Here is a 22943-nt window from a genome sequence, read left to right as displayed (position 1 = left end):
GTAAGAGGGGAGGGGCAGGTGCAATGCTGTTATACAGCCATTATCTCTGTCCGTAAGTTGGGAGCACAGTCTTGGGTAACAAATACTGAAGAGTCACACCTTGTTCTCCCAGATGTACTCACTCTGACCCAGTTTTCTGGATTTGCGGAAATACAGACCATTCATTTTTAGCCATTTCTTGCTACTTGTCCCAGTTGATTCATGGGCTTGCAGCCTTCCTTGCTCTATTTGCAAAAAATCCATTTGCTCAGCAAAGTAATCTTCTCTGTCTCATTAATTAATGGTCTTTCATGTAATGCAGTCTCCCTCCTCTCCTAACAGAACTGCTGCTACCTGTGTGAGGGAGACGTTACCCTTACTATACTTCAAGGCACTATACTGGCAGTTGCATTCTCTCCACAAACACAATGTATGAAAAGGCAAACAATATTTATTCTGAATGCAATTTAATGTTGCAAGGTATTACATGCTTTCCACAAACATTCAGTACACAGCATTCAACAGAGATGGAAAAACAACCCCTGAACACCACTCCTTACGTACTATTTATTGAGCTTTTAGTGACTGTGAATTGGGCAAGTGTTTGCAATTACTGAGACCTAAACATCCTTTCTTAAATAACCTAGAGTTTAACATTCAAGGAATGAGGGATATCACATGCCAATATACAGAATCTACATTATGCTCAACACGCTATTGCATCCCACTAATTAAACTAAAATACTAATTGAACCTAAGGACTAGGAACCCACTCACTTCCTGCCGGCAAGGGAAGAAAGCATTCTGGGGCTTTAAAACCTGAGGGTGCATACACATCACTTTATACTCTGACATAATACGGCTACTTGTGTGCACGTCTATTCATCTGTATGATCAGGGCAGTGTGCAAACCCCTCTGTATGCCAATCACATACTTTGGGTACTAATATTATTGTGAACCGGAGCCTTAGTCCAAAGTGCAATCTGTAAAGCTGTGAATCTGGTAAAAACTGCATGTTTTTTCTTTTTTGAAATAAATGTAATTTTTGTTAGAACATATAAGTTAATATTAATTTAATGTAAAGTGCAGTAGCTACATCTAAAACTGGTGGACTGCTGTTACAGTGGAATACTCCCAAGCAGTTCTACAGTGGAGCTCTGAATATCAGATTGTGATCTTTGTTCACAGAATCTCCTATGAAGAGTACGAAGGCTAGAGGTTAGTTAATAAAAATACAGGAGATGATTCTTGTCCTGTACCTGCATTCATTCACCTCTGCAACAGCTGAATGCACTACTGCCATTTTTTAAATTATAGAACTACTTTGTGAGCAGTCAGACTGCAGAGTAGAAGACAGCAGTTGACAGCAGGTTGCTTAGAGCCCTTTGAGTCAGAGGTTGCTTTCAAACAAAATATTAAGTAGGAAGGCTCCGGTCATTTTGAATAGTACATTATGCCTGCAGTTACTAATTTCCCAAGCAATACTGAAAATAACTTATTTACCATAACATAATAATTTAGCAAACAATATCGAAAAATCTTACTCAAAGCAGGGCCATGTCAGGCATCAGCAACCTTAGCTGGGTTCCAGCCAGCAAGCCTATCTGTATAAGGATCTAATCATACGACTTTTAATACCTGAGAAGTGTTTGAAACTGAGCATTTCATAATTAGGGAGAGAGGAAGGAAAAGGAAAAAGCAGCTGTGTTTCAAAGAGTAACAAACACTACTGTATGAATTTTTACAAACAAGTTTCATACAAAAATTATATGACCGTGTGTCCAAAAAACACACTTCTCTCAGACAAATCTACTAGCAAGTGGTATAAATCCACATTGTTCCACTAGACAGATTTTTCTGCTTTTATGATCTGTCAGTCAATCTGACAGTAGGCTATTTACCCACTTTGAAGTTCTCAAGACAGTCCTATCTCCCACTAACAGTTTTGCTTTAAGTGCAACAGCATACACCTTAGCTCTTGTTTTCTAAGCATAAATTTGAGTACAAAAGTTAGCTGAAAAGTTTTACAATGCTTTAAAGTTAATTCACCCCGAAGTTTTGTTAAAAGCCACCTTCCTGAAGATGATACTGTATAGAGTACATTTTCACATTGATAAAAACCAAGTACAACATGAGACTTCTTAGCAAAGCACAGAGGAAATGGTATTTCTTGCTCTAATATGAAAAAAGGAAATATTATTTATTAATAGAAGTGTACATCCAAAGCCTTAACACACTTACAGTTCTGATATTAGCTAGAATGTAAACAGATCCTATTTTCTCCAAGACTGCAGCTATTAGCAGCTACAACTGCTAATATTTGAAAAATACACCTTCACTTTGCATCAGTTTTTAAACAGACCTAGCATAAATTCCTTGCAAGAACCATAGCCATTCCTGAACCTCTACCCCAAAGAATAACCTTAAAACTAAATGGATCTAGACATCCCATATTTTTAGGGACACAGGCTGAAAACAAACAGAAAATGTGAATCTACTATTCTTTTGTAAGAATGCAAGACACATTTCCTTGCTCACTGAAATCTTAAGTCTTCAGCTTGGTTTTTAAGCAGTTTTCTACTTTCTTCCTAAGTATAACTAACAGAGCATTGAACTATTGTTCGTGTCACTTTGCAATGCATTGGTGAGAAGTTAACTCTCAAATTAGATGTACAGCTAGGCACCTAAGAGTTTTTATAGTTCAATCACACTGTCAATCCATGGTGACCTGAGGTCTTACTGAAGTTAATGTTCACACTTCTGTGTGAGCTTCAATGCCAAATTCAAGACCAAACATGTCTGCAGAGGTAGAGGGATTTCTGTGACATTTCTGTAAGAGGGAAATGCAGCATATAAATGTCCATGGGTCAGTGGAAATACAGAAAAATTCAAACCCTTTGAACTCCTATTTAGTTTTAGGGACTGAATTTTCTGTCAGCTATTGTCGCACTTACACTGCCTAACTGCGCTGATCCAGTTACACAGTTGCAAACACTTTGCACTTGTCTCCTGTTGTACTTGGGGGAGCAACCACATACTCCATGATCCAATGTGATGCACAGCTGGACTCCCTGTATGACATGCCAGGCTGGGAGGAGCATGTGCTTCAAGCACACTCTTGCGGCCATGTGCAACCACATCAAAATCAGAGCTGAGAAGGACACAGGATGGCATGTAGGCATTTTGGACTGGCTTCTTTCACAAAGAAGGCCTTAAGCCAGAAGTCACAAAAGAAGTGAATCAAGCACCAGAGGTGACCTACTGCAGAAACATCATTCCTTGACCCTTGTATTTGGAAAGAGCTTTTATAAAGAGAAATGCTACATTGATAACACAGTGCAAAACGGAGCCAACCAGAGAAGCTAGTAGTTACTTTAGTGTTCAAGAGGCTCCATCTTCCTGCTTCTTCTCTCCTCTGCAGAGAGAGGAAAGAACACACTTGCGTCCTCTCCCTATGACATCTGAAGTGCTGCATATCTTAGGAAGAAGATAAAATACAACCTATTCATTTAAATACTGTCTCTGCTAGAATGTAAGTTGAAACTCCATCCCCATTCCATGGCCAGCTTCAGGTGATCTTCACAGGTGATTTCTTGTGTGCGCAGAGGAGGGTGACGTAGGGAACCCCAATGAACGCCCATCTCTCACTGGGCCAGAACTTTATGACAGGGCCCTGCTCAGGGATCTCAGAGGCAGCGTCGAAGTAAGCAAAGCAGACACAGCCCAGGTACGCCGCAAGGCAAATCAAAATGTGCCTGAGAATAGACAGCCGTGCCCGCACACCCCCCCAAAAAAGAGAAAAAATCAGTAACATGACTTCAGTAAAGCAATCAAATATATCACCATGCTTTAAAATCAGTCTGTCCTTCACTTTCTTCCCCCGAGTCACCCATAGGGTTGCTGTCTGCCCTTTGCATGCAGGCAAAGAATACAGAGAATAGGGAAAGCTACAAAACCGTAGCTTATCCTTGGTCTAAACTGGCTACAGCTTTTTGGCCTCTCTGCACCTAACAGATTTGTGTAGAAATGCTGAGATATGGCACGCTGAGCAAGAAAGCACAATTTGCTCAGTGGTAAAAGAGAAAAGGCGTCTAAGTCCTTCACTGTTCCCCCACTTCACCCTCAGTTGTTAACAGTGGAAGTTTAATCTTTCACAGTCACTGCTTCAGTTGATCAGTGCTGTGGGATTTTTAGTAGCCAATAGGGCAAGGAATTCAGTTACAATTAATGAACTTAGCGTCCGAAGAATCTGATCAGGCCAAAGAGACTCCTAAATCTGCCACCTTGGATAGCGTGAGACTTGCTCTGGGCTTATAATCTTACCAGTAATTCTGTCTAGCACTAACTAGAAATAGCCACCAGGCAGCACAGAGGGGTAATGTGGTGAGGACGTACCACATTTGAATCAAACTGTGGAGTTTATACACAACACTTACCATACACAATGCAAATATGGGAAGTTAAATGAGGACCAGATCTCACAAAATGCTTTGTCACTGATCCAGCAGAAAAGTGCTAGCATCCACCAAAGACCTGAAAAGAGACCCAGTTTGTACACACGCAGGTTTTCACACCTGAGGAGAAAAACACAAAGAAGTTGTTATAAAACATAATTTGCTTTGTAATGACAGCTTGACAGTTTCTGGCTGTATGTGTTTTAGGGTAGGATTCATAGTCCCAGGCACACATTTTTAAAATGGCTCCACCATAAATGTCCTTAACACAGGAACTTTACTTACGGTAAGTATGGCTCTGATACAAGGCAGTGGTGAGGTGACAAAACAAACATTTGGATCAGTAGCTGTGTTTTGGGTATTGTCTTAAATACCAATGTGCAAATGGTGGGCAAACATCAAAGAATTCCCATATCTAGGGAGGGGTATCTAGAACCACTAGTAATTAGTTACATACACTGTCTGGTAACAACCAGCCACACAGCAAGTGCTCAGATTTGTTTGTATTTGTCACTATGAGTGAGGGGTTTTTTTAATTGGTTAGTTAATTTCCCCCCCTACAAGTTAGTATTGTATAATGTAACAGCTCCAGAGAATTTCTAAGGTAGGAGCCTCTAACCAGAGGGCCCAAAGAAGCATGCTTTAGTAAATGGCACAAGCATCCATGTGTCAAACAGAATTCCTTACATTGACTAAGCTGCAGTTCCCTCCCTCCACAAGAAACCTGACTTGTTCCTACAGAGGTACACCAGAGAGAAAGAGAGCACAAAACATTTGCTGTGGTCACATGCAGTGTGGTCTGCAGTTGACCATCACTGAATACAACAGCAGATGCCAGGACACTTGTATAGCATTACCTGTGTCGCAGGTCTACTCAAAAGCTCACAGCTCACAATTTTATTTCCCTATATGATGTTTTGTTCTTTCCCACATCTTGGAACTATCCTAACAACTGCGTAGCTTTGCTCAAAAGAGTAAAATCAGGAAAAAGGAGGCATCAATATAATCTTCAGGTCCCAAAATGCTATTGAAGTCAATAATTTGCTGTCTAGCCACACTTGCTATTTTGGGGTTACGCCTCCTGGTGCCAGTAGATGCAGCTCTGCTGTTACTGGTATCTATAAAGCAAAGCTAGACTAGGATGTGACCAGCCCTGTGTGGCCAAGGGAAGGCATGGCTCAGCTCCCCTGCCTTCTGCAAGAACAAAGCTATGATTTGGGATTTCCCCCCTGCCTTTTTTTGTTCTTGTTGTTAAACTCTTGGTGAATTTCCCAGGGATCCGAGAACCATTCAGTACTCAGACAATTCTTGCTTCAATGAACTGCTTTTCTCAGGTCACTGATATGACCTCCCCAGTGTTTAAAGTGACTCGGTTTGAGCTACATCTCACGAGTAAACCAATAAGCCAAATCTCTAACCAGTATAACAAGAAATACTCAGCCTTTATCAGGATTACAGGCCCATGTCTTCTCCTGCATCCTAGAAAAAAAACAAGTCAATGCCCAGCACCCCACAATCCCTTCTTCTGTCCCAAGGTCTTCAAGAGGGACTCCTCTAATCCACACTCATCTTCTCTGTCTTACATCGCTGCCAAAAATTTATTGGGAATGTCTCCATGCCTCTTGCTCTCCAGCAGATCACCAGCCAACCTTTCTCTCTGCTCCAACCCAGTCACCCCAGTAGACTTGACACTGAATCATCATTTCTTGGGCTCATTCACTGCATCTGGAAGGTGAGCAATGCCTGGCACACAGGTCCTTTAAAGGGACACTTCACCTTGTGACACTCAGAAGCAATAAAATGTGTATCCCTGGAGCAGGGAGCTAGAATAGGCAAACATGTCTTTACTGTGTGCACTGCAGTAGTATTTATGGTCCCTGATCTTCTTTATACATGACTGTCCTTGACAGCTGACTAACACAGTGCAGCACAGACCAAAAAGCTCTTTGGTCCTTCTGTCTCCTACACAAAATACTTGTCAGCCTGAAACCTGTTGTTCTCATTTGATACATTTACACAGTTCTAATTTTTCCAACATTTACTGCTAATTGTCTCCATGGCCACACACAGCCTACAAGCCACAGGCCACCCTGCATTCACTGTTAGGGAAGTAGTAATGCTAGCTCTGTTGCCAAGCTAAAATTTGTCACTACACCTTCCTGCACATGTGAGATGATCTCCACCTACTCAGCTGGAGGAGGCCAGGTGCAGAGAACGGCTCCTGCCTCTCTGTGGTGGAAAAGCAGAACTGCCACTGGTACCAGAGCTTTGCAAAGGAAGCCTAGCTAAGCATTCAGAAAAATTAAAAACATACACAGAGCACTCTGTCCAGGAACACTTTTCTGAATGTATTGCAGGAGCAGCAGTATACCTGGCTCTGGTGTATAGCAAGCTAAAAAATTAGTACAGTTTTCCCTGTAGGATATTTTTTTCACTCTTGAAATGCTATTTCAGTTGACATTTTAACAGGCATTTGGGATTAAGAAACTCCTAAGGCTGAGCAGAAGGCACCTTTATAGCTACTGGATTAATGACAGAAAAGCTACCAACTGCCTAATCTTCTTGACAGAGGATTTTCTCCAGTGTCTTTTGCACAAGTTGGTTTTAGGATCTGGCATTTGTTTTTTAAGCCATCTATAAATAATGTCTTATTCAAAATCATCACACCTATCTTTATAAGTCAAAAAAGTGCTTCAACTACTGCTTAAACCATAATCTCCTCCACAAGAAAGGTGTCACAACAGTTGTTTTCATAACAAAAACACCTACATGACTGCCACAAAAATTAATACTCCACATAGCATATAAACCAAAATGGCTTTTTTCTTAGGCTTGAATCCTCCAATCCATTTGGCAAACCACCAAGACACAGTCAGAGGAGACAGGGCTTGCCCAAGATGGCTTCAAGATTTTCTGTGCTGCATACTGTAAAAAAGGCTTGTTTCTCTGAAATAGTGTATTTATTTTTAAAAATGCTACAAGGAGCACAAAGAGAAGAAAGGGTAAGGAGATTTTTGAGTTGCCGATCAAGTTCCAGAGCGCAGCCACACAAATTCTTCCTTACGCCCTTTTATGAGACACCCCAGTAAGAAATACATCCAAGATTTGGCACAGCTTTATCAGTAAAACTATACTGGTAGATCCTCCTTATTTTTGAGGATTCATGCTTCTACCAAATGCCTAGACAGCATGGACCTCTTCATAAAAGAGGAGGGAAAATCGTTATTGGTCAAAAAACACTGCTGTATTAAGCGTACCAGGCTTAATTCTCTCCCATTAATGCTAAGGCAGATTTACAGTCTTCAGTGAGACACACAACTATTCATAAAAGCAAGATCCTAAACCATGTACCTAGGTGGATACCTGCATGGATCAATTTTGTAGATTTGACAGATAAAACTGTACTGCTGCAATGGGTACTTGTGCATTCTGACAGAGGAAAGTGTGTGTGTATTGAGAACACGAAGGCTTTCCTGGACTTGTCTGAAGGACATAAACAAACATGTGCAACTGCATCCCATATAAGATAAGAGGCTTGGCCTCAAACTTCCAGCTCCTTCAGTCAGTAACCATGCCTGTCAATATCTGACCAGTTTGAATACATTGAGAGGACAACTAACCTGCATGGTTCAAAGAATTCAAGGCTGCAAAGGAAAACTGAAAGCTTACTTGAAGAAACTTTCCCAACACAAGATCAGCCATAGAAACGGTACAGATTGCGATAACAAGTTTGCTCAGTACCACCATCAGGTACTTGCCATTTATTTTTATAAACTTAAGACCAGAGATGCTGCAGCATGTACAGCAAAGGACTACTCTAAGGCAGAAAGAGTCAAGCACACTGAGGAGAGCGCTGCTGATCTGTGCAATGCTCCCAGGTTTTCTGCAATCACCCATCATCGAGTCTTCAGTTCCTGCAGTGACTGTGCTTCAGATGGGCTGAGGACACACTTGCTGAGGAGACAGGGGACTGCAAAGCTTCCTACCTGCCACTGCTTTTACCACAATGAGGAAACGTAATGCAAATACCACCTGGACACTGGAAAGAGATGTGGACCCAACCCATTTCTTTTATCGCTCAGTAGACATGGGCACTGATCATTCAAACTAACATTGAAACAGAACGTGTCAGTTGAGGGTCTAAAAGAGCTGCTCATGCTGTCGTGCGCAGATCTGTGACACATTCCTTCCCTACTCTAGTCTGAAAGAAATTGGATGCCACAAAGCTTGCATTTCTATTTGCAGTTTTTGCCTATACAATGCATGGTGTTCTCAGTTTAACACAAACAGCAGTTATTTAAATACCAGAGTTTCTGCAAACACTGGTGTGCCCCAGCCATTTGCTATCCAAGGGGCTGGGCTGGTACATATTCCGGCAGCTTTATCTTCCAGTGTCATGGCACCCCCAACAAAACATACTAGTTTTTCTTCAAACCAGTGCAAGTTGCTGGATGTCAATTAACTGCTTGATTCATTTTCACAGAAGTATCTCCCTTTATACCCTAAGGAATACTTTAAACTTTTAACTTAGCTTAACCTTTTAGTCAAGGGAATAAGGGAACTGTGAGCAACTTGCAACAATGAAGCAGGGCTTTCTCACAGCCAGATTTCTAGAAGGAAAATCAAATATGAACAGACAGACCTGAAGCTGGGGTAAACCTTCACTGCTCAAGGCTCAGATGTCAGCTGAGCAACAATATTCTAGCATCAATCTGCACATGGAGACAGTTACACACCTGATGATGACTTACTAAATCATACTAATTTGATGACATTACAATCTCAATGGTTATTTGGCTTGGACCAGCAAAACAAAGAATCCACATCCACTTTCTCCCTGATACCATCCCTGAGGAGAGCTTTTTCTTTTTTTTTTTTTTTTTTATGAAGCACATTAAGAGATTTGTTTGGACAGAAATGAGAATAAAGTTTTCCAATTTCTGTGTCTTTCAAGGACAAGTATGCACTGAACTACCTTTTGCTCTTTTGATCATCTCCCACCCACAACACTTCCTAGCATACACTCTACCCTACCAGCTCCATGTTTAAGAACATAATGCTCTTTTGAGAAAATATTATCTCCTCATCAAGCACAAACGGGAGGCAGAAAATTCTCATTTGAAAACACAGTGGTTGTGATTCAGCAGAATTCTGTACAAGATCGACACCAGCCTAAAACAGGAATAACAACAGGCAGCTTTGGTGTAACACATCACAAACTTCAGCACGGAACAGAAGAAACTACTCTGGAGGCTCTTCTCCTTCCTTTGCCAAATACCCTTTTCACAGATAAATTTCCACTGCAGACTGCCAGGACTCAGATGTGCAGCCCCCTACTGACTGTGGTAATGGGGAGTGGGAAAATTGCAGGCATTTTAAATAATGCTTACATTATTTTTTCTCCTGCAAAACGGGATGAGATGACTCATCTCCTCCGGGTTTACAAGAATATATTTTACTTAAATCTTCTAGGGATTAGCATAGCTTAAAATAAAACCTGTAATTATTTGCCTTTTACACTTAAGACTTAATCAGAAAATATCATAGGTAATACACCATCCCAATACACAGTTGGGATGTGCCATATATCACTTTAGGTCCCTTTTTAATCACCAATTCAAAAGAAGGTTTATCTGTGTCCTTAACTCTCTCTCAAAAAGCATACAGGGAAACTCCACACATTTTAGTAAGATACGACCTTTCAGAAGTCGTTTTTAAAAGCAAATATCTGTAGGCATACCAATTCCTAGATGTGATGCAATAGTATTCAAACTGATGAGACGCTAACGATTTGTCCTTTTAAGTTTCTCAGGAGCTCATGCCTGGAAAACTGATATGTACAGAGTTCACATAAATTATTCAGTGCTATAACCAGATCTCCATTTGCCCTGTCAGTAGTTCCTTGGTACTTTCATCAAAATGAGACACCTCTACCAACATTCTTCAACTACTGACCTGTTTGTCTACAACTAACTTGCGCACTGTTTCCCGTGTTTCTTTGACCACATAAATAAATGCTGCTCAGCAGGATGTCTAATGAGAAATGACTCATGAACACCTTTACAAAACACTGTTAGGAGATGTTTCCACTGCATGGAGAAGCAGCAGCAGAATGGGGTAAGGTAGAAAACAGGAGAATCTCTGTTCTAATAAGAGCAGTCAGAATGCAGACATTTGTCCTACTCTCGTTTCTTTTGATGGATTTTTACATACGCACTATGTAAGAGCCAATATAAATTGTAAAATCCTTCTCAGACACTGGTGAAGGTGGGGAAAGGACAAGTTCGTATGCTAGTACTTGTCTGGTCCTTTTTGCAGTGGGTGAAGAGATGTAAAAACAAAAAAGTCTCTGCACAGCTGCTGGTATCACTACCATGGTAGGACTCTTTACAATGTTAAGATCAGTCTCAGGTTCTTCTCTATTTGCATTCTGGTTTTATAGTTTCTAAGGCCCTGACTGATAGCTATCCTCCACAACCTAGTGATTAACCTTATTTTTGTTAGTCTGACTCTATCATATTATCCATGTGAGAAGACAAAGTGGTGTAAGACTCATAGTACAACTTTGACAGCTGAAACATCTTCCACGCATGCTTCGGCCTTGCTCCACATTCCCTCTAGTACCCAGACTGTGATCATGCAATCACCTCACCCTTATGCAGACTATGTAGCAGAAACGCTGACAGTAGAGTGAAACCCTTGCTCTGGTTCCACAATAAACAAACAAATTTGAGTTAGATCAGGTTGCAGTAAGAGATGTCACAAGAAGACAGACAATATCTCACCTAGCATAATGGCTTAGGTGGAAAAAAAAATATCCTTGCCGAAAATGTCTGAACTGGCAGAGCAAGTTTATACCAGATCTGGGCTTACATGTGGGAGAAACATTTCTGATCTGCCATCACAAGCACTTAAGCCAGATCTAGTGTATCTCCACACAGTGTCCTAAGGATCTCAGAAGGCAAGGCTGCATTCAGGAGAAATGTACTCACCTCTTCAACTCAGCAATGAGCAAAGCTGTGCAGGGAACACCCAGAGTCATTAGCGAGATGTTGTTGATGGCAGGCTTAATGAAGGCAAGGCAGGTAGTAACTCCAGACAGGACACCCACAGCAGCTTTAAATCGGCTCCTGAATAGGGTTTTTTGGGGGGAGAAAAACTGCTTTTAATTCAAAACTTTTAATTACTAAACCCAGAAATCTTAAAACTATTTTAATAAGGTAACAAAATTTATGTTTCTCTAGGTGTGTTCAGGAGGTGCAATGACAATGTGCATAAAATGGATGTGGATCTTGCACAGATTTACATGTGCATGCAGAGTTAATCATATACACAAACCTTTGCTGGACTGTGGTCTTCTGAAGCAGCCATGTGTATGTATACATACAAGTGCACACACACACACACACACTAATCACTGGTTTCAAAATCCAAAGGCCACACTCTGATCTTCCTCCTCCCACAATAAGTCAGGAACAAGTCCATCTCTGCACACAGCACTGTACTTTCTCAAAGCAGTGTTGTATCATCATTCTTCATGCTTTTAACATGGATTTTTAGGATATTTTGTTACTGTTAATGCTCCAACTTCTAGAGCCATGTTACAGTCTATTTTATTTTCCGTCCTCTCTTTTAAGCCTTAAAGATACTGAAAACTACAAGGTAAGTAAGAATATTTCTTCTAACGAAATTCAAGAGTAGGTGAGGGATTTCCACACTTTTTAAAGATTACAGTTTGGTATATTCTTAGCATTAATTAAATGACAATTGGGCCTTATATAGACAGCCTGACAACTTTTAAATTAAAGGTGTGTTAACTGTTGTTTAAACTTCAAGTTTGGAGTTTAAGCAACTCATTTCCAGTCTGTGGCAGCACTATGGCAGACAGAGGATCATCACGCTGTCCTTCAACTACTGGCCCATAGCTTTATAAAACTAGTTGCTGTCCAAGGATGGCTCATCTGTCTTTAACTCTATGTCTGAAGTAGGGTCTCAGTATATTTGTGCAGCACCATTCCCTGGCTACAAGTGTCATCACCTTCACCTATCTCATTCCACCTTCCCTTTTGCTTTAAAGTTTTTCTTTCTGCTGGAAGGCAGCAAGTTACTTAAGTAGGAAGTTCTGATCTGACGTGAATGCCTTAATGACTAAAGACACCACAAATTGGTCATGGTAGATAGTAACATTTGCAGCATTGAAAATCCAGAGTGTGATGAGGATAAAGAAAGTGAAGACCACAGCAGTGAGCACAGGATAGATATAATATTAGAGGATTACCTAGGTGTCCTGGTTTCAGCTGGGATAGAGTTAATTTTCTTCCTAGTAGCTGGCATAGTGCTGTGTTTTGGATTTAGGTTGACAAGAATGTTGATAACAAGCTGATGTTTTAGTTGTTGCTAAGTACTGCTTATGCTAGTCAAGGACTTTTCAGCTTCCCATGCTCTGCTAGGTGCACAAGAAACTGGGAAGGAGCACAGCCAGAATAGTTGATCCAAACTGACCAAAGGGCTATTCCATACCATATGATGTTATGCTCAGTATATAAGCTGGGGAGAGTTGGCCGGGGGCAGCGCTTGCTGCTTGGAAACTGGCTGGGTATCGGTTGGCAGGTGGTGAGCAATTGCATCGTGCATCACTTGCTTTGTATATTATTATTATTATTATTACATTGTTATTATTACTACTACTATTTTGCTTTATTTTATTTCAATTTTTAAACTGTTCTTATCTCATCCCAGGGGTTTTTCTCACTCTTACTCTTCCGATTCTCTCCCCCATCCCACCGGGGAGTGAGTGAGCAGCTGCGTGGTGCTTAGCTGCTGGCTGGGGTTAAACCACAACACTAGGCAAAGCAAAAAACCGAAAATATAAACCAAACCTGTTCTGGGTTAGGGTTTGTTGCCCAGTATGTCTTTCTTCTGTATACTTCAGAAAGGAATCAAGACCTTAACACATAACTGCCTTGACAGATTTTCAGGAAGAAGTGTTCTGAGAAGTTTAGGATAGCGGGTATCCTTCACCTCATCTCAGTATTTTCATGAATCAGTTATAACCTGGGAGATTATTATTTATAGTTTTAAGACCACATTCAGTAGAAACAGATTTCACCCAAAAAGCGTTACTATTCCTTTTAAAAAAGACACATTTTAACCTCTTGGCCCACACTATGAACCTACCCAGCACACTATCAGAAGATAGTGACAGATGACATATAACAATCCCCTTAGGCTTCTGAGGAATAATTTACATGCAGCCACAGAAATTCAAGACTCTGAACTCTTCTTCACTTGAACTAAATGTCTAAAAGTCATGTAATCGACCAAAACACCCCAGTAAAACCTGTTTGCTTGCTAAATTGATGGTGTCCTGTAATAGCACTGTGTCGCAATATGCAGAAGTACTAAATTCACACCAACGTGGCAAAGCCATTATACCACACAGACAGTACATGGTAATTCAAGATATACTTTTCTCAGTGAAAGCTGCTTTGAGGAATGGTCAATCTAGGCACCAACCTTCTCTCCCCTCCCTCCCACAGCAACTTCTAACCAGATACATGTCAAGGAAAAAAACCAACAAAATCCTCCCAGACGGTAACAGTATAAGAAGGCAAGAGGCAGCAGCCTTAGCAGTTTTCAGAGAGAAGAACATTGGTGCTGCAATTCAAACCTCTCCATTACCTCTACTTCTTTACTGCATAGAAGAGCAATATGTACAAAGATTACAGCACATTTTTTTAGGGGGGGACAAACCACAACCAGAATCTTTAAACTGGCTACAATGCACTTCTTTTAATCCTGCAAGAAAAAGAAAAAAAATCCTTTTACAACAACAATAGGCTTCTAAGCACTTAGCCTTTGAATACTTAAACACCATCCTTAACCACTACCTTAAATATTCAGATGAAAATTCAGCTGACTCCTATGGGTCCACTTGTATGTACACTTTAGGATATACAAAAGGAAGAGGGAAAGAGGGTTTCTCTTACTTTACTTTAGCCGCAACTTACATAAACTGCTCATGTAAAGGTCACCCTAGAATCAACAAGAAGAGGCACTTGCAGAGGCAAGCCACCTCATCCCAAGATCTGAAGTTACAGGGCATAAACCCCACCATCAGCAACTGCAGACTCAGGAATTCTGAACAAAATGGGCTGAGATACAAGCAACAGGAAGAGAATGGAGTGAGAAAAGATAGCGGTGGCAGTGGTAAGGCTGGATGGTAACTCAGTGCCATTACATGCAGGTTTAGGTGTTAGCATAAGAAGTTTCAAGAAATGTGAATGTATATATGTACGATTGTATGCTTACCTGTCATTCCGAAAAACTCTGGGCAGATATCTCCTAGGGAACCACATGGCAAGAGCACACATCAGGACCCAGAGAATAGCCAGCTCATCCAGCATCTGGCCCAGGAAACTGAGGGTGGCGTGAAAGTAAACAGATCCAATTCCTGGAAGAATCAATCAAAAGGTAATATGAATAGTTGCAGTACTGTATAGACCAAAACACACTGCTCATGTTCAGAACTTCATAGCAGGTGGTGGATACCATTTTGTCTAGGAAAGGTTAAAAAAAAAGAAAATCGGAAAAAACCCACCAACTTTCCTAAGAAGGCAATCCAAATCATCAGCACCTCATTAATTACGATGCAAACACATTACAAAAGCAGCAGCTAACAATGCCACCTTCTACTAGAAAAGTAGATGTATGTGGAAAAACATCAGGTGGCAAAGTTAAATGCAAAACCAATTAAGAAATAACAGCCAAATGCTGCTTCTGAATTTTCTCAATAGTGCAAGAATGGGTAAGATAATGATGAAACGCAGCATCTGATGACTACTCCAGGATATAGGTTTACAGGTGGAAAGTGTCACACTGCCTCACAGGGCTCTGATTATCCCTTTAAAAGTTCCCAGTGCCTCCAGGAATGAAAAAGCTTGAGAATCTCACATCTACAAAATAGCTTAGCCTTTGGGCCTTCTCACTACAATGCAAAAGGTGTTATCCTCTTCAGTTGTGCTGGGCACTTTCAGCTTTCATTTAAGCAGCAACAACAACAGAGGAAGGAAGGTCAGCACTGCTGTAGAGTAAGCCTGGACATAAACAAAAGTTACTCAAAAGAAAGATAGGAAGGGAACAGAACTAAGGCCAAAGTTCCCACCAACCTCAAATTGCAAAAGGCATTTTCCTTTCAGAAACGAAGCTGCTTCAGCTTCAAGCAAGTACAAGGAAAGTCCTCCACAAATGTCAGGATTGCTTTGTTTTGCAAAACAATCAAGCGCAAGCAGGAAAGACTGATTTCCTCTCTCAGTTCATGCATGAGCAGGCAAACAGAGACTAACCAACTTACCAACCACAACTAGCAGAGTCCATATTAAATATATTCCACTGTTGAAGCAGGTTGCGTATTGACGGAACAAGCACATACATATGGGTGGTAAAACAAAAAACAAGACGTTGCTTATCTAGGGGAAAAAAAAAAAAAAACAGTATCACAAGGACAGAAAATAAACAAACCTTAAATAATCATAGGTTGCTTAAGGCATCTATCAAACATTGTGTCATCCAATGAAGGCCCAGCTCAACAAATTACAGCCGTCAGTTTCTGCCAAAGCTGAGCTGTTTTTGCAAAGCATCAGCTTGTTTTGTTCAACATCATTAAACTAATAACAGCATAAAAACTTTAATAAATGTAAAACGTGGCTAGTCACATCTTTAAATTACCTTTCAAGTCTATTTCCAGAGGAATTTTATTGAGTCTACAAATACTCAAGACTGTTGCAATTCAGGAAGCCTATAAAAGCAAGCAGCTGAAGAACAGGATGTCCTGGCAAGTGACTCCTCCTCTCAATGGCTGTCAAGCCTAGCATAGAAAAAGCACTAGGACTGGCACTAGACAGGGCTAGTCAAGCTTTGTGGAAGTCAAGTCACTGAGCTATTGCTATAGCTATTGCTCATCTGGAAGGTCGAAATACAAAGCTAAGCTAAAAGAGTTAGAACCCTTTTTGTGCAGACTAAAGAGAGCCTGAAGCTGTAAATCCTTTTACACTTCATTTTTTCTCCTGGTTCTCCATTACAGAAACGACTGAATATGACTGAAAACTAGTTATAGGAAGGTGAAAAGGCTGATAATTCAGACCATTGCTAGCTTTTTTTAATTTAATATGTAAGAGTTGAACAAAGACATATTATCTCTTGCTTAGCAACAATCCAAAGCATGATTCTCTAGTTAAAGGCTGAAAACACTTTACCAGCAATTAGCAGGAGCTGTCACTGTAGTGATCACTTGGCTCTCCCCAGAAGGAGCTGCCAGTGCTGAGGGCCAGCCATGGCACTATAACTGCACAGTTATGGAAAGACTCTACTGGTGCTTCACAATGGGATGGGACAGAATGAGTTTCCCAGCCTCAGCTTCCTCATGTTCCCCTGCCTAGCCCAAGCACAAGAGAAAATCATCCCCAGCAACATTCCCCTAAAGTGGACATAGAAAACAACTCTGGGACAAGATCACTCCTTTGGGACAGATCCCCTCTTTGCAGAGACTGTTTACAAACTTTTACTGACATTAATGAAAATCTAGTGGAGAAAGGATTCAAGAACAATGTACAAAGAAGGCATTTGTTCATTCAACTACTGTTGTCCACCACTCAACATGGTCTGAGAACAGAGCTTACGATTATTAAAATGGCCACACCTCATTCAACATTTTCAAGGCTTATCAAAACATACTTCTAGGCTGGCATTCAAAAGGACAAGAATTACAGAAGCAGTTTCTCAGCACAATCTACTTCATGCCTGACACCTTCCCTCATGCTAAAGGTACATCCTCACAGACAAGCTGCATTTCCTTCCAAAGTCTTGGCTTTTAGATTTCATTAAAATACTTAGAACAAACCATCACCCACGCAGTTTATAGCTGCAAATACTATGCAAATCTCTGCCAACAGCACCCTGGTAACAGCACACAGCCCAGGCAAAGACTTGCTAATACAGAGGGCTCCTTGCAGTCAGGCCAGAAGACCAACCAGTAATGCCAGGGAAAGGTGCCAGAGAGCCACCTGCCGCTGAACTGCCCTTTCTGAACCAATGCAAGGGTTGAATCCTTTCACCCACTACCAGCTCCTACGTGTTTTGCCACATAGGAAGCCAGCCTCATAAACCACATATGAAAAACCTGTGGGGGCACCAACTGATGAACAGTGCCATAGACCAAGCACCTCTTCAGTAGGAATAAAAGGACTCTTCTTACAGAAATCCTTCAGCCCACCAAGGTGGCAAATTTTGCCTTTTGTCATTCACAAACCAAGATGGTGGAAGGTAGACAAACAGGGGCACCTGGCAATGTCAGAGTGCAGGATACTGCACAACCCTGGGGAGGGAAGGTAAAGACCACAGAATTGTTTATAAAGTAATATCCTATTTTAGCAGATTTTAAGAGGCAGATCAATTTGCTCAGCCCATGTAAAACAACCTACACATTTAACCAAACAGGCTCACTCAGGCATCTTCCATTCATAAAAAACCCACCAGCTCCATGCAGCAGAGACCACTGGGAACATTGGGAATACAGCCATGGACCAGGATCCCAGTGCACGACATGCCGATACAAGCACAGAGCAGGAGGGCTCCCCTCACCCCAAAACAGGTAGGAAGCATACACAGGGACTGATAGCAGGGATGTCAGAATATTAACAAGTCCTCTGGGGATCCGGGAGTGCTCTAAACATTTTAGGTTTTTACCCACAGTTAGGCCAAAGAGAGGTGTCAAGGGGAAAAAAATAGATGGTTATAAACAAAGTGGTGTGGAAGAAAACTTTTCCATCTCTACAGCTAGAACCAACCAATGAAGAAAATCAGAACAGGTAATCGCACTCTATAAAAATTTGGCGTTCTGCCTAGGAACAAGATGGCAAAGGAAACACACCTACTTACCATACCTGTAGCAATGCAGGTTTAAACTAGTGACTAGACAACAAGAGAGCAGTTCTGCCCTACAGTAGTGCTCTTCTGGCACTTAACTCCCGATCACGCTAAGGTCCTGCCTGCAAATGCAAGAAAACCCTTGCAACCTGGAGCTTGGCCATGACTTGTACTCTTTGCAGTGGCCACCAGGAGGATTTCCTAACATCATAAAAGTTCAAATAAATTTAGTACTGAAATTCTCTTCTATTAAGTTCACAAAAAATGTTACAATCGTGTATCTCTTTCATGCAATAGCTTAGTTCTGTTTCTCATATTCCACAAATAATATTTTCCACAAGTTATATTCAAATCAGGACTCCGGAACATTTTCTGAAACACATTGCTTAGGTTCTCTTAGTTTCAAGTTTAGTGTCAACTAGATCAACACTAGAACTGACCTGCTCGTTTTCACTCTCTAGCCTCAGCCTGGCTCCCTGTGAGGACCACACCCCTAGATATACTCCAAGTATTAACACCACCAACTTTCCAAGCAAGTGAGGCACCTATCCATTTTGCTCTGGTTTCAGAAAGCATGTTGCATGAACAATTTTTTACATAATACACAATTGGCCTGCATGGTTTGCCAATGTACAATTCAAATGCTGGTACAGTTAAGATTAGTGCAAAAATTAGTAACAGAAGTACGCAGAATTTCCTTTGGGATCTGCAAAAGGTCATGGTTAAAAGTTACAGTTCTGGAAAAATGGTAAGCAGCCCATCAACAACAGTCCATCCTCTGGCTTCACACAATTCTGGACCTTTAATTTCCAACTACTGAACTGTATGAAAGGAATATAGGACATGGGCCACAGAGGGAATGCCAGAGGCTTGCTCAGATCATGACCACATAACTTCGCTCATATCCAGCCACAGTCCTCACATAGGATGTTTCCTACAGTCCCACCAAAGCTCAAGTATTCTTTACTATCTGGTATGTCTCCCAGGCAGCAGCCGCAGCATTCAACCACCACAGCAACACTTACTGTACTACCTCTTTGTGAGTAGAAAGCAAAAATGGACTAAGTAGCTCTCTGAGGTCAGAGGTTTTGTACTTTCTCTATCCTGATCCATGAGCATGACATTCACATACACTAAAAGACTTCTGTAGTAAAAAAGACAACATAGACATAGTATAAGCATTCTCCCATGCTCTTAAGACTATTTGATAGCTTTTTAAAACTTTCATCTCCATGCCACTAGGGGACAGAAGAAGAGGCATAAACCCACTGCCAATTCCCTCTATAAATGGAAATTTGGAAAGAAATATGTATTATATGCACAACTGAATGCAACATACTGAACTGCAAAGGACTGACTACTAGCAGCAGAAAAAAAAAAGTGACTGTTTTCGGGTGTTTAAAACACAAACAACAGCTTTTTTTGTAAATATCTCTGCACAGGGTAAATTATTTTGATCATGTGGAGGCATTTGTTTATGTTCTGGAGTAGGGTTGCGCTGCATCAGGACACATTACTTTATTCATTTTGGGAAGAAAAACAAAACTAAAGAAAAAGCTAGTTTTCCTACAACTATTCCTTCAGTTTGAGTTACAAAGTGTTTCATTGCCTCTTTAGTGAAAGTGTAAGACCTGAACACAAAATCACATCAGTCTAGCTCAGGTATGTTTTAAAAAATTAGTCTGATTAATCTGTACAAAACCTCTGAACAGATATTCTCCTACTGATTTAATCCTGTTGAGCACTTTGGTTTGCTTTTTAAATAAATCAAGTTAAATTTATGCATAACAGATGGAATCCCACCAGAATAAATAAATTATTTTTAAAAAATACATTTCAGATAAGCTGTTCCAGTTTTGTGCTTACATGAATATTGCGTGAGACCTCAACTGCACCTCTGACCTCAGCCATGGCAGTTTCAAATGCGGATTAGCAAGGTTTTAATCTACAGCTTAAAGACCCAGATGCCAGATTCAGGTCTGCTGAAGAGTCCTTCCTGAACCTTCAAGAGGGTTTGAATCAGTCAGAACTCAACCATCTTAGAAGAAATAAAATTTAGACTCCATTTAAGGTGGCTGTCAGAGTAGGGCCAAAATTTCTTAACTGTCCTGTGAGCATCTGGCTTTTTTGGGACACAGCCGCACAACCCCATCAATCCACTGTGAGTTACCATCTTAATTTTCGGAAGCTGGCAACACAGCTGTCAAAGTCTCACAGTGATTTGTTACTACTTGTACTGATTTTGGCTGGGATGGAGTTAATCTTCATAGTAGCTAGTATGGGGCTATGTTTTGGATTTGTGCTGGAAACAGTGTTGATAATAAAGGGATGTTTTCCTTACTGCTGAGCAGTGCTTACACAGAGTCAAGGCCTTTTCTGCTTCTCACCCCACCCCACCAGCTGAGGGTGCACAAGAAGTTGGGAGGGGACACAGCTGGGACAGCTGACCCCAACTGACCAAAGGGATATTTCATACCATATGACATCATGCTCAGCATATAAAGCTGGGGGAAGAAGGAGGAAGGAGGCACATTCGGAGTTATGGCATTTGTCTTCCCAAGTAACCGTCACGCATGATGGAGACCTGCTTTCCTGGAGATGGCTGAACACCTGCCTGCTGATGGGAAGTGGTGAATGAATTCTTTGGTTTGCTTTGCTTGTGTGCGCAGCTTTTGCTTTACCTATTGAACTGTCTTTATCCCAGCTCACGAGTTTTCTCACTTTTACTCTTCTGATTCTCTCCTGCATCCCACCGTGGGGGAGTGAGCAAGCAGCTGTGTGGTGCTTAGTTGTGAGCTGGGGTTAAACCACGACGCTACTGACAAGAGGCTAAACATGACTACGCTCAACTAGGCCTTTTTTTTCCTCCTCTTTCAGGGTACAGCTCCCTGATTTGTACACAGCTGCCACAACACAGCTGGCTCCAGGGAAAACTTTTTGCTGTGTCTCTGTTAACCTGTCTGGAACCTCAGCTATTCATCTGAACGTACCTGCAGCTCGTAGCATTTTGCAAGCTTCTACACCACTGCTAATCAGCTCAGTACAGTCAGAAGCATACCCATCCCCCTGCATAGCTGGCTCCAAAACACACTTGCTGTCTTCAAGAAACTGGTTTATCCTGATCTCTTCCTCCCTTTGTTTTTGGTTCTTGCACAGTGACATCAGACACAAAGAAAGCAGACAGTTTCCCTCATACACCCTCAAAGCTCTCCAATGGCAGAGACTAGCCACCACCCAGAGGACTTTGGAGGCAAACTACAGGAAAAAACAACAGGTTAGCAATGTACACCGTGTGCTGTGGAAGTACTTGCTCTTTAGGAGCAGCACCCCCCACCCCCCCATGATACACACTCCAGTGAGTGAAGCCAGACACCTACTTCTTTCTTCCACTGGATGTTAGCAGTCAAAGAAACACAGCTTGAAAGGGAAAGACAGTTCAGGCAAGGATGGAATTTGGGAGGGAAAAAATGGTTTAAAGTACAAAAGAGGCAAAACAGAAGCCCCAGCTCTTCATTTGTGCACACACCACTCGCAACAGAACAGAAAATACACAGGGCATTTGCAGGGTTCACTCCTGGACCTGTGTTTTTCATGGAAAGGCAAACTACCAGAAAGCCCAATGTATTATCTCACTCTGGTGGATCTATTTGTAATTGCAATTCTTTACATGAATGGGATGTAAGGAGCATTGCTACCCTTCCAAGATGTGTGGTACAGGGCAGTCTGGCTCTGTTGTGGGGGCTATGTTTTCACAAGTTCTCTCCAGCAACCGAGAGATATTGGGACGGTGCAAGAGGTGAACCACGGCTTACTGGAAGAAAGCAGTAATTACATTAGTTCTCTTCCCTCTCCTTCCCTTCTTTGGCTACTTTCTTAAACGGACATCTGTTCTTCTCCCAAAAGTACATTGCTGACTTCATCCTGCAACCTGAAGGCAAATTGTTCTTGAAAGCTTTGCCTTGTTGGAGCCAAACCTATCTGGATGAAACCCCGTTTTGCCTCCAAACACCAAGGGTTTTTTTTGTACCGAACTGCTTGGCATGAGCCCTCTCTCAACCTCCCGATTTTATACCTACACCACCAAACCGCTCGTATTTCTTCAATTTCAGGCGTACCAGGGACCGGAGGAGGAGGAAGTACGCAGCGACAGAAGGGCATGCTACAAACCCCATGAAAACGCTGCATGAGACGGCTCGGAGGGCAGCCCAGGGCTGCAGCGGGACCAGCCGCCTGCCGTCCCGCCACCGCACGCTCGCCCGCCCGCCGGGCAGCCGCCGAGCACGGCCGCCGCCGCCGCCCCCGCCCGGAGAGCGCCCAGGCGGGCCGCCCCGCCGCCGAGCCCCCCGCCAACCTGCCGCCTCCTCTCCGCCCCCCGGCGCCGAGGCGGCAGCAGCCGCCGCCGCCGCCACGCACCGTGTTGTAGAACTCGGCGATGGCGGGCACGATGGTGTAGTTGTCCTCGCACCAGTCCACCTCCGAGCTGCCGGCCCGCAGCTGGTCCCACCACAGCAGCGCGCCCATGGCGCCCGCCCGCCGCTCCGGCCCGGCCGCGGCCGCGCCGCCCTCCCTCCGGCCCCCGCCTCCCG

General features: G+C 42.2%; 1 protein-coding gene across 4 annotated transcripts; it reads right to left on the bottom strand.

Annotated features, from left to right (window-relative positions):
• Positions 1–1243: 1243 nt before the first annotated feature.
• ACER2 (alkaline ceramidase 2) lies at positions 1244–22878 on the bottom strand. 4 transcript variants are annotated; one of them, XM_075726190.1, is made up of 6 exons: positions 22771–22878; positions 15788–15902; positions 14746–14887; positions 11427–11564; positions 4417–4554; positions 1244–3735 (listed from the first exon to the last, which is right to left on the bottom strand). In XM_075726190.1, exons 1-6 carry the CDS (start codon positions 22876–22878, stop codon positions 3549–3551), a joined length of 828 nt encoding a protein of 275 aa, XP_075582305.1. In that variant the 3' UTR covers positions 1244–3548. The 4 variants fall into 4 exon arrangements, with proteins under 4 accessions (XP_075582305.1, XP_075582308.1, XP_075582307.1 ...); XM_075726193.1 differs by lacking the exon at positions 22771–22878 and adding an exon at positions 22190–22211; XM_075726192.1 differs by lacking the exon at positions 22771–22878 and adding an exon at positions 16689–16716.
• Positions 22879–22943: the final 65 nt, after the last annotated feature.

This window comes from Pelecanus crispus, chromosome Z, assembly GCF_030463565.1.
Source record: "Pelecanus crispus isolate bPelCri1 chromosome Z, bPelCri1.pri, whole genome shotgun sequence".
Classification (NCBI taxonomy): Eukaryota; Metazoa; Chordata; class Aves; order Pelecaniformes; family Pelecanidae; genus Pelecanus; species Pelecanus crispus.
This window is presented reverse-complemented; position numbering and strand designations above follow the sequence as displayed.